Here is a 12,874-nt window from a genome sequence, read left to right on the forward strand (position 1 = left end):
ACTCTAATGAATTTATAAAATTAGAGATAATTAATATATTCAATTATAATTCAGTTAATTAATTCTATATGTGCTTGGCAAACGTAAGTACTGTACCTCGATAAGTTTTTTTTTTCTTTCCTGAAGAAACACAAAGGTGAAGAGAAGGACAATTAAGAATTACTACTACTACTACTACTAATAATGATGATGATGATGATGATGATACAAACTATACTGACGTTTAAGGGAACAAAATGTAGATAACGACTAAATATAGAAAACGACTATTATTTTGAAGCGTCATCTCGTTTCCTGCTATGGTCACGTGGTTTTTCAAGATGGCCGCGCCCACAGCGCTGTAGCAGCTGATAGAAGATTGTGTCCATGCGAGCGGGGTTTAAATGACAGTTGAGGAGCAGCAAGTTACAACTGACATCCCCGCATAGAGACATAGGAGTTTCTGAAAGGCTGTCCCATCCTCAGCACCGCCAACATGAGCAAGAACGATTTAATCCTGTGAGTACTTCCTTCTTTGTTTCCCGATACAAACTGCCGCTTGTTACATTGTAACATTTAAGGTTCGAATTTTGGCCGTTTAGCCGTCTAAATAGTGACCTTATGAAACCCCCCGTTGTCATTGTTATGAAACATGTCTTTCTATTATGGGTCAGTTATAGAAACACAGGCCTCATTCCTTAAAGCTACGTAATCCAATGCCAGAGCGAAGTCGCTTCCTCTTACAAAAAAAACCTCATTCAGAAATCTAGCAGTCTAATAATCTCTTGTTCATATTTACAGATGAACTTATTTTGCAACATGAATTAGTGCTTTAAGCAAATTCTGTGGATCGTCTGATAAATTCGGCATAGCTAATAATGTAAAAGTCTTATTAATCTTTTTGGTTTGTTCTATTTAACTAGCTTCAACTCCGAGAAAGCCAGGGTTTCCTAAATTATCCCATACAGAATCCAAGACACACTCTGATAGGGTGTTTTTATAACCCAGACGTTTAATTCTTAAGAAGAGTCTAACAGCAAATTTGCATCTTTTAAAGTTAAGTGAAGCAAACTAAACATAATTGGCTATCTGTGAAATGTTTTTGTGGTCCGTCTAACAGTTTCATGTCAGAGTCTGAATTAGGTTAAGGCTGTGATACATTACTGATCCATCCTAAGCACTCCTGTATTTAACTGTCGTTTCTCCTGCTGGGAGAAGATAAGAGAGCAGAGGACGGTTATCTCCCAGAATCACTCTTTTGGTGAATGCCCTTCAGCTGGATGCCCAGAGTGATTGCAGGGGAAAGGGAAGGGTGGGCCTTTATTTTTAGATAACACAAGTTTGCAGTTGTATTGTAAAAAGGTTAGGACGCTATCAGCTAAGCTTCATTCCCTCAACTATGTAATATAAATTGAAATTGCCAGTGTGCTCTGGCCATGCCGCAAATATCTTAAGGAAAAATTCAGTCTAAATTTGTATTATTTTTCTACACTAAAATGTTGCATAATCAGTGTAAATAAGAGGAGTCAGCGGGTGAATGTCCCCGCACATCCAGCCAAACTGGTGTGTTTCTTAACCAGGTCAGAGAAAACACCGATTCTAACATGAAGTGCTTTCTACCCAGCCCCAAAGACTTTCCTCAGCTAAAGAACGACACATTCCTGAGAGCAGCACGAGGAGAGGAAACCGAACATGTCCCAGTCTGGTGTATGAGACAGGCTGGCAGATATCTACCAGGTACAGACGTCAGATCAGTTCTTTCTTCTCTTGTTTCTGACATGAATAATAGCACTGTACTATCAAATGTGCTACACTTAATAGCCTTAATATTCGTGATCATGTTTTCAGGTTTCATATTGTAGTCTTTCACTTTCTGCATGAGATTCACATCCCTGATAACCACTAACTCCCTGTTATTGAGTCTTAGTGCTGATCTGTAGTGTTTTCTTTTTACTGTAATCTGCAGAGTTCCGTGAGTCCAGAGCAGGGAAGGACTTTTTTGAGACATGTCAGTCACCAGAGGCGTGCTGTGAGCTCACTCTGCAGGTATAGAGCTGGATTCACAGGGGGGAGAAAAAAAAAAATCTAATTTCACAGTGTTAACATCAAGTCAGCAACACCATTATGTGGTGTGAGATGATGGAGTGGTTGTTACACTACCCACAGGGTACCGACAAGAAAAACAAGAATAACGTATCCAAATTTTTTTCTTTTTTCCCCCCACTTCCAGCCTCTGAGACGTTTTCCCTTTGATGCTGCCATAATCTTCTCTGATATTCTAGTTGTCCCACAGGTAAGTCTGAACAGGCTCAATTGTTACCATGTATAAAATGTTTACAGCTAATCTTTTGCTATATTTTTGTCAGATGTACAGTAAAAGAGGTTTTCTGTAATCAGAAAAATATACATTTTGTTAGTAGAAAGTGTGTTTAGGGTTTTGACATTTATTAATATTTAAATAACCTCTGACATACAGTACAACCAGTGTCTGCTATGTCTTGAGGAATGAGAAGAATTTTCATGTGTGGTAACAAATGGCTATGTATTGATGTATCCACATGTATTAATTGTTAATTTAACTAATTACCATTAGTCAAGTATTAATTTTTCAGTTCGGTTCAAAACCCCCAACAATCAGATTACCCCCTATGACCAGCACTTGGCGACAGTGGGAGAAAAAGAAAAAGAAAAAAGAAAAACTCCTTTTTAACAGGAAAAAATTTCCAGCAGAACCAGGCTCACACTGGTTGGGGGTGAGGGGAGGGTGACTGTACAGAAGACATTCTGTGGAACGAATAAAGAAACTAATAACTTTTTCCACATTCTTTGCTGTGTTCTTCCACAGTGGACACAGTGTCTCAAAATGTTTTTGACAAAATAACTCTTTTGATGACTTAATTAATTAAATAACAAGATATATTTTTCATATATTCAGGTGTCCTGAACTGTTTCCCCCTCATTCTCTGTACAGCTGTGCCCCTCCCTGATCCTTCCTTTATGCTCAAAGCCTTCCTCCTGTTAGCTGGGAGTTCTTCCTCTCCACACTTGCTTTTTTTTTTTTTTTTCTTAGAACATCAATTAATAGTTGGGTTACCCTCTTTAATATGTCTTACAATATAAAGTGCCTTTGGATGGCTTATGTTGTGAACACATCATAAATAAAATGAGCCCCTGTGATGGACTGGACACACTGTACCCCACGTTTTTGCCCAGTGTTTACTTTGATAGGTTCCAGCCCACCTGCATCCTGAAGATAATAAGTAATACAGAACAGATATATTAACTGGTTTGGTTTGAAATGAGTCTTTGTTTCTTCTTCCTCCCTTCAGGCCATGGGTATGGATGTTCAGATGGTTGCAGGTAAAGGGCCAACATTTCCAGAGCCTCTGAAGGAGCCAGAGGACCTGCAGCGGCTGCAGGTCAAAGTGGACACCGACAAAGAGCTGGGCTACGTCTTCAGAGCCATCACACTGACCCGACACAAAATTGAGGGCAAAGTGCCACTAATAGGATTCAGCGGGGCTCCGGTTAGGCGCGCACATGTTGAAACATGTATAGAAAATAATGCTTCGATATTCTAACAGCTCTCTGTTCCACCACAGTGGACCCTCATGTCCTACATGATAGAAGGTGGAGGCTCCAACACTCACTCTAAGGCAAAGCGTTGGCTGTATCAGCACCCCGAAGCCAGCCACATGCTGCTGAAGATGCTGACAGATGTGATCGTGGAGTATCTGCTAGGACAAGTGGCAGCTGGAGCTCAGGTCAGGCTTCATTGCTTCCTGTGTCTAAACAGACTTCCTCTATTATGATGTCACTTGATATCCTTTTTTTTTTTTTTTTTTTTTAAGATTATTTTAGTTTCCCTTGAAAAAAGAAAAGATGTAAAAAAATAAATAAAATAAAATTTGACAGGACAGAGTCAGTGTAAGTCATATACATTTGAGTCAAGGACATAAATAAATAAACAGAACACACGCCTTATGGAGGTGAACTAATCTCTGTGTCACTGCAAAATACAGCTGAGGCAGCACAAATTATTCCAGTAAGTTTACTTAATCCTGCAATTTTCAGTATTTGTACAGTACATAAACAATTGTGTAGGGGTGTGTGTAGGGGTGTGTGTGTGGGTGGGTGGGTGGGTGGGTGTGTGTAGGTGTGTGGTCCTCTTTCCCGTCACCTAGCCAATCGGTTGTGGCAGATGGCTGCCCCTCCCCGGTGCCTTCGTTCTGCAAGAGGTTTCTTCCCGTTAAAAGGGAGTTCTTCCTCCCCACTGTCAACAAATGTTGGTCATAGCAGATCATATGATGGTTAATATTGCAGAATCTTTGTCTTAAAATACCTTGAGGGCAATTTTTTTTTTCTTGAGAACTGATGCTGTATGAGTAAAACTGGACTGAACTGACGTAACAGCACCATTACTCAAAGACACCTTTCTTTTAACTGTCTGATTAATCAGTATGTGTCAGAGTAATGCAGACTTGAACAAATGTGTCCAATCTGAGACAGTGACAGAGCTCCGTGTCTGTGTGCTTGCTTGAGCGAAGTGCTTTTTTTTTTTTTTTTTTTTTTTACTTAAGAAAAAGTATGACAAGTCTTTGAATGTAGCAACAAAGTCAGTTAACTGGCAACAGTGACGAAAATTGCAGTGTTATCATCACTGCTGTGAGTGGGAGGGATGTCAGTCAGACACGCTGAGACAGAAAATGTCTCCCAAGTTTAAAAAAAGAAAAGAAAAGTGGTCAGCACGGTCACCTTTCAGGTTATTTTAATGCATATATTCTACATAATACAGCAGAAAAATACTTAAGTTGAAGAGATTTGAAGTTGTAATTGAAATGCTAACACAAAGACAGTCCTTTTAAAATTTAGTTTTCCTTTTTTTCTTTTTTCTTTTTTTAACCCCACTGCTGGGCGCTGTGAAATCCCAGTGTTTATAACACTGACGTCTTCTGTCACTCACCATTCACACAATTCTTGTGTGTTTTTCAGGCACTGCAGGTGTTTGAGTCCCACGCCGGCATTCTGGGACCTGCAGAGTTTAAGGAGTTCTCGCTGCCTTACCTCCGAGACATCGCTTGCCGCGTCAAAGACAAACTGAAGGAGGCAGGACAGGATGTCCCCATGGTGAGAGGGACACCAAACAGATTCACACACAGACATTTGTCCCTCAGTGTATAATCAGAAACACATTTCACACATGCGTAGCACACGTGGACTTCTACACTTACACATCAGCATGAATGCATTGCAAAGAGAGTCACCTGACATGCATATCAGATGCTATGCTTCAAACAACTAGTAGTAAAAAAAATTCTGTTCATTATTTATTTTTATTTTTTTTGTTGGGTCATTAGTAGCTGCTATATTTGTGTCAGCACTCGGCTCTATTCTTATTAGCACTGTGTTGCCTCCCTGGAGGGATCATTAAGGATTCATGCAGTGTAAGGAGAACCACTGTTCTGTTGGATCTACCTGCAGGTGGCAGCATTTCACCAACAATGGTTCCTGAAGAAGTTGATTTGAAAATCTGTTGTTGTTGTTGTTTCCCCTCTGTGTGTGTGTTTTTGTGTGTGTGGGTGTATTTAGATTGTATTTGCAAAGGATGCTCACTACGCCCTAGAGGAACTGTCTCAGTCTAATTATGAAGTGGTTGGGCTGGACTGGACCATTGACCCACTATCTGCACGGTAACACAAAACGCACACTGTTTTGTCTTTACATGCAGCACCAGACTCTGTTTTAATTGTAAGATTTTAAACCAGTCAAACATTTTTGAACGTGAGCCTGAATAGAGAAGTAGCATACAGTGAGAAGCCCACACAGAATCTACAAATGCTTGAAGCCAATGTAGGCGGTCATAGCAGTGATGTTGGGCCATACTGTGGCGTTTCTTTAGTGCCAGGTTGGCCATTGCTGACCTCTCTCTTGTTCCTAGGCTGATTTATTCATCAAATACTTAAACTGCTGGTTGAAGGATTAACTCGTGTGTCCTCTGATGTGCATGTTTGTGAATTCAGGGAACGCACAGGAGGGAAGGTCAGCCTGCAAGGAAACATGGACCCCTGTGCTCTGTATGCTCCAAAGGTAACTTCCAATTTCACTGTGCTTTAAACCGACACATAGAAATCTGAAACTCATACTTAGGTAATTCTCATAAAAGTGACTTTCATAGTTTTTCATATTTAAGAAAACTTCATTTTCACCTTTGATTTTTGCCATTTGCTGTTAATGACTTTAACCTGCTGATCTGGAAAGATTTTGTCTTTGAAGTTCCATCTTTTGTTTTTTTAAATGATGCTACTTTAGTCTGACCCCAGCCTAACATCCCCGGGTTGTTGGCTGTGGCGCTATCCACGTCAGCTGCTGTGGTCACACAAACATCAGACTGCTTTGGCAATTGGATTATTGTCATCCCCGCAAACATCTGATTTTCTGCTCAGTGTGGTGCACAAAATGACACCAAACAGCACAATGAAGACTTTTCTAATAATCAGTCGCCATCTGTGGTGGTGATTAAAGAAAATAATCAGCTTGAAATATTCCTGTTAATTTAGCAGATCATCGTTGAATGTATGACTTAAGAGCTTTTAATCACTATTTATATATAAAAAAAACAAACTTGGAGGAGTATGAGCTGTTTCATTGAAGTCTATGGGTAACAACACAAACCTGTAACCTGCAGTGATAATCATAGGAACAAATTTTAATTGACTTATCTAGTTATACTTTATTAAATAAGCACACAAACTCCAAACGTATCAACATTATAGCTGCTAATTTTTTAATGTTTGTTTGAACAAACTGAAAAAAAAAAGCCAAATTAATTGCAACCCTGAAAAGTCCAGACTCCTGCACCGTGTATCGTTACACTGTAACACCTGCCGAACATTTAAATGCTCAGCTTCTGTTTTTTCCCTCTAAACTGTAAGCAAGGAGGCTCAAACTTTGTATTGTGGGCCACACAGAGCCCACTTTGATCTTGAGTGGGTCAGACCAGCCAAAGTCCCGTTTCTGTCAGTCTAAAGACGTTTGACTACACATTGACTCTTTTTTTTATATTAGGATATCTGACAAAGTCTATAAACACAGATGTTCTCTAAATGAACTTGTAGGATATGATCAGTGGAAGAAAAGCTCTCCAGTCTCCTGGCACAGCGATGACCTGAAACGTCTTTCTCTTGATTATGGTGGCCACAGACAATCTGCTGAGATTAGCTTGCACTCCTTGTCCTGATTCCCTCATTATCATTCAGTGAGCATGTTCCCTCACATTTGCGCTAATTTCATCTAAAATGACACTGCACCACCTCTCGCGCACACTCTGCCTCTCACACAGCTTCACCCTTCAGCTCACCTGTGCACTGTGACCCGGCGCATGTGTCACGTCGTGTCACTGACGGCGAGCACGAACAGTTTTGCCTTCGTTGTAGGACATGACGTCTGCATTTAACTTTGGCCACCTGCTGTTGCCGTTAAGCGTCCCAGTGAAAATCAGCTTTACTGCGTGAGAATGCGTTTTGCCGAGAGAGTGTTATGTTTGATCGTTTGTTTTTGACGGCGACTGACACGAACCTGCTCTTTCTCTTCAGGAGCGCATTTCAGACATCGTGAAGAAGATGTTGGAGGGTTTCGGCACAAGGGGCTACATCGCCAACCTCGGCCACGGCGTTTACCCCGACATGGAGCCGGAGAACATAGGCGCCTTCGTCGAAGCCGTGCACCAGCACTCCAAACAGATGATCAAACAGATATGAAGATAAATGTCTTGTATGAAGAACCAAACCTGGCCTTATGATGGTGATGCAAGAAAAATGTATAAGAAGGCATTATTTTATTAAAAACTCTAAACAGTTGTAGATGTGTCCTTTTGAATATTAACAGAAAAATCCTAAAAAAAAATGACTTGTTTTTCAGCACATGAAACACAGAGAATGCTTTTCCTGTTATTTTCAACAAAGGAAGAGAAAAAAATAACGTGTGGATATTAATTTAAGATGGAAAACATCCAGATCAGCACGTACTGTACATTCTCATCTGCCACAGCTCTCCACAGCAAACATGTTCATTTTTTTTTTTATTATTATTTTCGAAGACAAGATTTTCTCTTCAGCTGTAATATGTTTTTCTGAGCAGGACTGGATTATGTCTTTGGACTGAAAAGGACAGTACATGTACGCTGCAGTTTAACTGAATGAGATTGTGTTTGTATTAATATTAGATCTAAAAGGTCTAAAGAGCTTTGACTGGTGGTGTGTGCTATGAAGCGTTTGGATGTTTTTATTTTTTAAATCCAATCACAATTCTGTAAAATGTCTCTGTGGCACTTTCAAAGAAAGGAGAAGCATTCCTGCATCTGTAAACCTCTTTAGTCCAAGCAGAGCTCTTCATCAGTACAAGGAGTTTCATTCTCAAAGGCTGCCAAAGTTAAAAAAAATAAAAGATCCAAACTGCTGTAAAAACAAAAACGGGTGATTTGGCGGAGGGTTTCAGCAAGGGACACTCTGCTGCAGTTATAAAATCAATTTTTAAAGGAAAAATGTCAGCATGCAGCAGTTGATCATTCCTCCATCTAACATCTTAACTGTGAACAAATCTCCTGCTGGATCTCAGCAGGAAGAGTTTTATTTTTACTCCTGCTGATAGAAGATCTTTTAACAAATGTGCGCTGTACACGGAGACGCTGCTTTGCTCTGATTTTCACCCTAAATCTGAATTTTGTGTAGAAAAACTGGTTTATTAGGAGAAGCAGTCTCTTTTTTTCCATCCACCATTAAATAAAGATTTAATCTGAATTTATATTCTATTATGTTTTTAGATTTCCGTTACACGAGAAATATACAACCCACAGCCACTCGGCTTGTCTTTGACAACCACTACATGCCCATCTGAAGATGAACTGTACTTACTTTGATGAGCCCTTCAAAACGGTACTCCTGACAAAATGAATATAAATATATGTTTTGCACATAGCAGTCTGTGTTGAGGGCTTTCTCTTGCACTGGTAGGATGTGGTTACAGTTTTTCTTGAGAATGTAGCACCAGTAAAGTCAAGTCTAGGTATAGTCAGCTGATCTAAATATTTAATCAGCCAATCACGGGTCAGCAACTTAAAGCTTTTATGCAAGAAGACATGGTCATGACAGCCTGCTGAACTTCAAACTGAGGATCAGAATGGGGAAGAAAGATGACTGAATGTGGGATAGTTGATGCAGAATGGGCATCAACTATCCCACGGACGATCTGCTGAGATTTTCCCACAGAACCATCTGTAGGGTTTTAAAACGAGCCAATAAAGATAAAACATCCAGTGAGCGGCAGTTCTCTGGGTGAAAACTCCTTGTTGATGAGGTCAGGGGAGCAGTTGACCCCCCCTCCCAGACCCTGGTTCTGCTGATTTTTTCCTGTAAAAAGGGATTTTTTCCTTCCCACTGTCGCCGGTCACAGGTTAATCTGATTTTTGTGGTTTTCTCTGTATTAGTGCAGGATCTTTACCTTACAATATAAACTGCCTTGGGGCAACTGCTGATGGGATTTAGCGCTATATAAATTGAATTGAATTGAATGATCTTAGAAAATATTGAAATATTTCATTTTCTGTATAATGTAGATAGAATATATGAGCACTTCCTTTCAAAAATTAAATCACTAAAAGATAAAAACCTTTTCTTTAGATGCACAAGTACACACACACACACACACACACACACACACACACACACACACACACACAGACACACACACACACAGCATCATATAGCCTATTCCTCTATTGTCATCAAAATCAAAAGTGGCCATTCAGTTGTTAAGAATATTTCAACAACCACTTATGTTTGCAGTGATGACGTACACAGACAGCGATTCAAGGCTGAGGTCTGAGTTGGAAAATGGGACAAAGACGTCCCAGTGACTGGTTCTCTAACTGGGACAAAAGTGAGACAGTGTCCTGCCTGAAGGTGTGGAAACAAGTTTTTATGACAGCCGGGAGTCCTTTGAGAAAAGCTTTGTAATGAACATCTTTATAAATAAACAGCTTAAGCAGTACAGAACAGTGTGGCCTCTAGAACACAGTAAACTGAATTAGTCAGCTGCTAAAGAAAAAAAGTTCCACTCAACACATCCTGAGTTTTGACCGGTCTGAGTTTTCCACTCAGTTGCAGTGGGCCCGGTTAACAGCTTGACCTTGATGAAATCTTCTGACAGTGTTCTGACAACATGTTACAGTTTCTCAGACTTGGCGTCTTTTGGAATGTTTCTGCAATTTGTGAAGTTAAATCTAAGTGATAACCAGCACAGCTGAGTGTTGTTTTTCAAAAGGCCTCGAGACAAGTCAGGCTGCCTATGTCTGCTCTCCAAATGTGACCTAAATGTCTGCTCATATTCTTAGACTGCAAATGAGTGTTGGAAGAAAAACCATCAAAATAAATATGCCGAGCGTCATAAAGGGAAAACCTCTCAGATGGCCCCGGTTTTCAGCTGGCAGGAATGTGTGCCCATGTGTTGTGCTCTTATACGTTATGGATGCAGCGTGCTAACCAGCCTTGTTAACATTAGCAAATAACTTAGCACTCCACAGCCACTGGTTTCAGTCACGTCTGGCTAGGGATGTTTGATAATGGCAAAAATCCTAATTATCTGTAGATAATTGTTGTCTTTATTTAACCCAGTTGTTCAAAATCTTAACAAATTCAATGGTTTTACTGAACAAGCAGGCTAAAAAATGTGACAGAGAGAACTTCAAATACCCAGAGACGAAGGCACCTACAGACATTTTACAGGTTCATCATGATCTATGGTTGTGCTCATAAGTTTACAAACTTACAAACATACTTACTTTACATATTTTGGACTTTTAATGATTTCTTCAAACTGGAATTTTAAGCTCTTTATGGATCGTACATCTTTAATGATTTTGAAAAACAAGTTTCGGGTGCACATGTCTGAATTTATTTGGGTTTTCTTCAGGGTCAGAATTTTACACACAGCCTCAAATAAATGCATGCAACCCCACTGATATTTGTCTAAATGTCCCTTAGCAAGTTGCACCTTGACTAGATGCTTTTGATAGTTCTCAAAAAGCTTGTGGCATAATTCTCACTGAGTTTTTGACCACTCTTCTTGTAAAAATTGGTAGAGTTCATTTAAAAATAGTTTGGTTTTCTGGCACATACCTGGCTTTAAAGCATATTTTCAGTAGGGGCGATGTCAGGGCTTTAGTAAGGCGTAACATTAGCCTGCTTTGTCCATTTCAAAACCAGTTTGATGTGTGTTTTGGATTATTTAGCTGCTGGAACACCTGGGTCTAAACTTCAACTGTAACTGTTGATTTGAAGTTAAAGAGTTTGGTGGTAGTCCTCTGTAATTGTTCTAGCTATTTTGTGCAATACACCACAACCACTGGCAGCACAAAAACCCCAGAGCATGATGCTACCACCACCATGCTTGATAGCTGGTACAGTGATTTGAACGGCTCACCTTTACTGCTCCAAACCAAATAGATGACCAAATGCTGGATTTCTCTGTCATGAAGTTGACTACAATTTTACAGAAAAAACACTCTCTGCTAATATAACTACAGGAAGTCCAGAGAACTATCAGGAATCTTTTAGCTGAACCGGCTTAGGCTTATTTCATTCCAGGTTCAAATGTCACCCAGCGACGGGCAGTGGTGTTAAAGCCAAGCATTATCTCCACCAATCAGGTGTCATCCCTCTGAACTGTTTCCAGCTCAGCTGCCAAACAGGCGCTTTCAAAAAAAAAAAAAAAAAAGCTAAGCATTTCCTAGTATCCAATCACAATCTTCAAGGTCTTTAGTCTCTTAGAATTTAACAATTTAGTAAATGGGGGCTAAATACAAAGCTACATTATATTACACAGAAATCACAGGCATCATTATTTAATCGTAACAGGAGCTCAAAGGAGAGATCAGTTAATCCAAAATTGTGTTTTTGTCCAGGAGGCAGCTAAGAACATCAGATAAGCAGATTCTAGTAAATCCATTTGTTGTTGCTGATGCTGATGTTGTTGTTGTGAAGGATTCCAGCAAACATCACGTGACCTGACTGAGCGGTTTAAGGGTGCTGACTTCTGGGGTTTCCTTCAAACCAGTGTCTGGATTACAGACGGGACACCAGGTTGTTGTTACTGGGATTGTGGACAATCCCAGTAACAACCATTTTAGATGGTATTGGTTTGATAAAATTCTAATTTTATTGTGAAAAGATTTCTGGCACTTTAATAGTTTATTTAGTGGGTAGTGGGATTTGATCATTCAGAGGGACAGATTCCATGCATTTTGGGGAATTTGATAAAATAAATGGTTGTTATTGCTTAAAATACCCTTTAACTGTACATTTAATGCATTTAAGACAAAATCTGTTCATTTGTCCATTAAGAAATATTACATTTGGGCTGCACTTTAAATAGATTTTAATTTTCCCAGAAAACACATTTTAAAACATCCAGTCATGTATTTGTTAAATGTAATTTTGCTCCCTTACATAGCCCAAAGTGACCTAACCATAAGAACAGAAATTGATGACAGACTGACCGTTAATATTTCAGATGAACTTCCGAACTAACAGGAAGGTCTGGAAAGTTATTTATATTATTTATTAGTTAAAAGATTCCCATTGGGTCAAATCAAAAAGATGAATTCTTTAGCCATCCAACACTTATATCTTATGTTTCACATCATTTTAATGAAAAACAGTCACAGTTTGTTAAAATTACAAATCAAATTCAGCTGCAGCTAAAGAATTTTAACTGTCGAATAATACAAATTTGTTGAGCCTGGGAGCATTTACAGCAGTACAATGGTGCGCGAGAGGCTGGCTGAAAACATGCAGAAACATGTCATCCAGTACAGAGCACCAGTGTGGACGTGCAGCAGCGA

The 12,874-nt window shown here is 39.6% G+C and overlaps 1 protein-coding gene across 2 annotated transcripts; it reads left to right on the forward strand.

Annotated features, from left to right (window-relative positions):
• The first annotated feature begins 289 nt into the window (after nucleotides 1-289).
• urod (uroporphyrinogen decarboxylase) lies at nucleotides 290-8,778 on the forward strand. 2 transcript variants are annotated; one of them, XM_039602828.1, is made up of 10 exons: nucleotides 290-498; nucleotides 1,560-1,716; nucleotides 1,946-2,025; nucleotides 2,210-2,272; nucleotides 3,309-3,506; nucleotides 3,582-3,743; nucleotides 4,972-5,106; nucleotides 5,569-5,669; nucleotides 6,000-6,066; nucleotides 7,572-8,778. In XM_039602828.1, exons 2-10 carry the CDS (start codon nucleotides 1,584-1,586, stop codon nucleotides 7,734-7,736), a joined length of 1,104 nt encoding a protein of 367 aa, XP_039458762.1. In that variant the 5' UTR covers nucleotides 290-498; nucleotides 1,560-1,583; the 3' UTR covers nucleotides 7,737-8,778. The 2 variants fall into 2 exon arrangements, with proteins under 2 accessions (XP_039458762.1, XP_031586595.1); XM_031730735.2 differs by having other exon boundaries at nucleotides 1,604-1,716.
• Nucleotides 8,779-12,874: the final 4,096 nt, after the last annotated feature.

Source organism: Oreochromis aureus, linkage group 18 (assembly GCF_013358895.1).
Source record: "Oreochromis aureus strain Israel breed Guangdong linkage group 18, ZZ_aureus, whole genome shotgun sequence".
Lineage (NCBI taxonomy): Eukaryota > Metazoa > Chordata > Actinopteri > Cichliformes > Cichlidae > Oreochromis > Oreochromis aureus.

What these genes read in the sequence shown, in the direction of transcription:
- urod (XM_031730735.2), top strand. Translation starts at nt 476, where the DNA reads ATGAGCAAGAACGATTTAATCCT. An exon ending in AAGTGGCAGCTGGAGCTCAG is followed by an intron (nt 3,744 to 4,971) that starts GTCAGGCTTCAT and finishes TGTGTTTTTCAG; the next exon opens with GCACTGCAGGTGTTTGAGTC. An exon ending in CAGGACAGGATGTCCCCATG is followed by an intron (nt 5,107 to 5,568) that starts GTGAGAGGGACA and finishes GGGTGTATTTAG; the next exon opens with ATTGTATTTGCAAAGGATGC.